The 2143-nt window shown below is 58.1% G+C and overlaps 1 protein-coding gene across 1 annotated transcript in view; it reads left to right on the top strand.

Moving 5' to 3' along the window:
• The first annotated feature begins 441 nt into the window (after positions 1 to 441).
• LOC105522888 (putative E3 ubiquitin-protein ligase UNKL) overlaps positions 442 to 2143 on the top strand; it is a 15035-nt gene continuing 13333 nt past the window's right edge. Inside the window, exons 1-3 of the mRNA XM_011957499.1 lie at positions 442 to 492; positions 778 to 830; positions 1778 to 1954. Coding sequence (XP_011812889.1) covers positions 442 to 492; positions 778 to 830; positions 1778 to 1954 — 281 coding nt within the window. The remainder of the gene's footprint in view (positions 493 to 777; positions 831 to 1777; positions 1955 to 2143) is intronic.

Here is a 2143-nt window from a genome sequence, read left to right on the forward strand (position 1 = left end):
GAGAATGAAATGTTTCCCATCATAGTGGATTCTTAAGCACGTTCTCCACGTATGCGGCGTGCTGGCTGGATGTCTTTTGGCATAATTGTTACACGTTTGGCATGGATAGCACACAGGTTGGTGTCTTCAAAAAGGCCAACCAGATAGGCCTCACTTACCTCCTGCAAAGCACCGATAGCTGCAGTCTGGAAGCGCAGATCTGTTTTAAAGTCTTGAGCAATTTCTCGCACCAGACGCTGGAAGGGAAGTTTGCGAATCGGAAGTTCGGTGGACTTCTGATAACGTCTAATTTCACGGAGCGCCACAGTACCAGGCCTGTAGCGATGAGGTTTCTTCACCCCTCCAGTAGAGGGCGCACTCTTGCGAGCGGCTTTTGTAGCCAGTTGCTTCCTGGGTGCTTTACCACGGGTCGATTTGCGGGCAGTCTCCTTTGTAGGAGCCATGGTACAGACACCTCCTTACTTACCCCCCTTCTCCTTCGGCTGGAGCTCGGTGAGTGAAAGGCGGCACTGGCGTTAGAGAGCGACGGCGGCGCAGCGGCAGCTGCGAACACCAGGGTAGCGTTCTAGTTTGACTTTTGCTTGGCTGGCTCCTGGGGACCCTGAGAGCCAGCCGGGCACCCCTTCTTCTGCCTCTATCCCCCTCAGCTTTCAGTGTCTGGCACATCACAGGTGCCCAGTGGAGCCTGGGTTGCGCTCTCTGAACTCTGGGTCTCTATTTCCTGACCTTAGAGGATGGGGCTAGACCTGGTGTTGCTGAATCGCCCTTGGTCCCCAGCCATCCCTGGCTGGAGCTCCTAGTGTCCAGGCTGCAGCCCTGTGCACGGCGAGGTGGGCGGGGCCCTCACGGAGCTCCCCAGCCGGAGCTGGAGGTGAAGGTTTGAGTCCTTACATTTGGGGACCTGCAGTGACGGCCCCTGTCATCCTCTGCCTTGGCCGTCAGGCCACTCAGGGTGATTCTGTGACCAGCCAGGGCTCGGCACCATTGGCGGCTCAGGGTCCTCTGTGTGTCCCCTTGCCTCCTTCTGGAGTGACCTACCTGGAGGCGCCCAGGAATGCCGGGGCGGTTTGTGTCATCTGCTTGTCTCCGTTGCTGCTGCCTGTCTATGACTTGAGCCTTGGCTGCTGCTTCCCCTCCCCACTGCGCCCCATCCTGCTCCAGGAGCCGCCTATGACTCCCCAGGAGCATGGCTCTGGGCCTGCAGGTGGCCCATGGGATGGTGACGCTGCCTCACCTGTGCTCCCCACCATGCCATCTGCCTCCTCTTCTGCCCATGCCCCTCGTCTCCCCCAGCCGCGTCCAGGGCCCTGTGCTTATCCCCTCCCCTACCTCCCTCCTGGGGTCCCTGAAAGCAGCAGGACACTGGGCAGGAGGGGCCCCCACTTTGTGACAGTGACTGGTCAGGAAGGTGATGCAGCCTGTGTGCAGGGTGTGAACTCTCATTGCTACACAGGTTTAAAAGTTTATTTGAACATTAGGAAGGATGAGCTTTGTGGAAATTCAGCATTGTGTTTCCTGCTGTGTTTGGCTCCCTGGGGTTTGCGGTGGTCTGTGTTTGACTGGTTGGGGGTTTGCGGTGGTCTGTGTACCTGAGCAGTTCCACATTTGGGGAGAGGTGCTGTGTTCAGTGTGTCCGTCCTGATCAGAACAGGAATCTGGGAGAAGGGAGGGAAATTCACTGCTTGCCATGTGCTGATGGGGCGTGGACTCAGGGAGCTTAGTAGGGCTGCCTCTGGGTCCGTGAGAACCAGGCGTTACGTGCCCCTCTGCTCCCCAGGTGTCCCTACCTGCACCGGACAACAGGGGACACGGAACGCAAATACCACCTGCGTTACTACAAGACGGGAACCTGCATCCACGAGACGGATGCGCGTGGCCACTGCGTGAAGAACGGGCTGCACTGTGCCTTCGCGCACGGCCCCCTGGACCTGCGGCCGCCCGTGTGTGACGTCAGGTGAGTGAGCATCCACGAGCGGGCACTCAGCCAGTGGCTTGCCTGCCTGCTGCTGCAGGCTCTGCTGGCCCAAATCTCTCTCTTTCAGAATTTGTTTCTGAGTCTGGATTTTTTTTTTTTTTTTTGAGATGGAGTCTCGTTCTGTTGCCCAGGCTGGAGCGCAGTGGCGCAATCTCAGCTCACTGCAAG

This window comes from Colobus angolensis, unplaced genomic scaffold (genome assembly GCF_000951035.1).
Source record: "Colobus angolensis palliatus isolate OR3802 unplaced genomic scaffold, Cang.pa_1.0 Scaffold443, whole genome shotgun sequence".
Lineage (NCBI taxonomy): Eukaryota > Metazoa > Chordata > Mammalia > Primates > Cercopithecidae > Colobus > Colobus angolensis.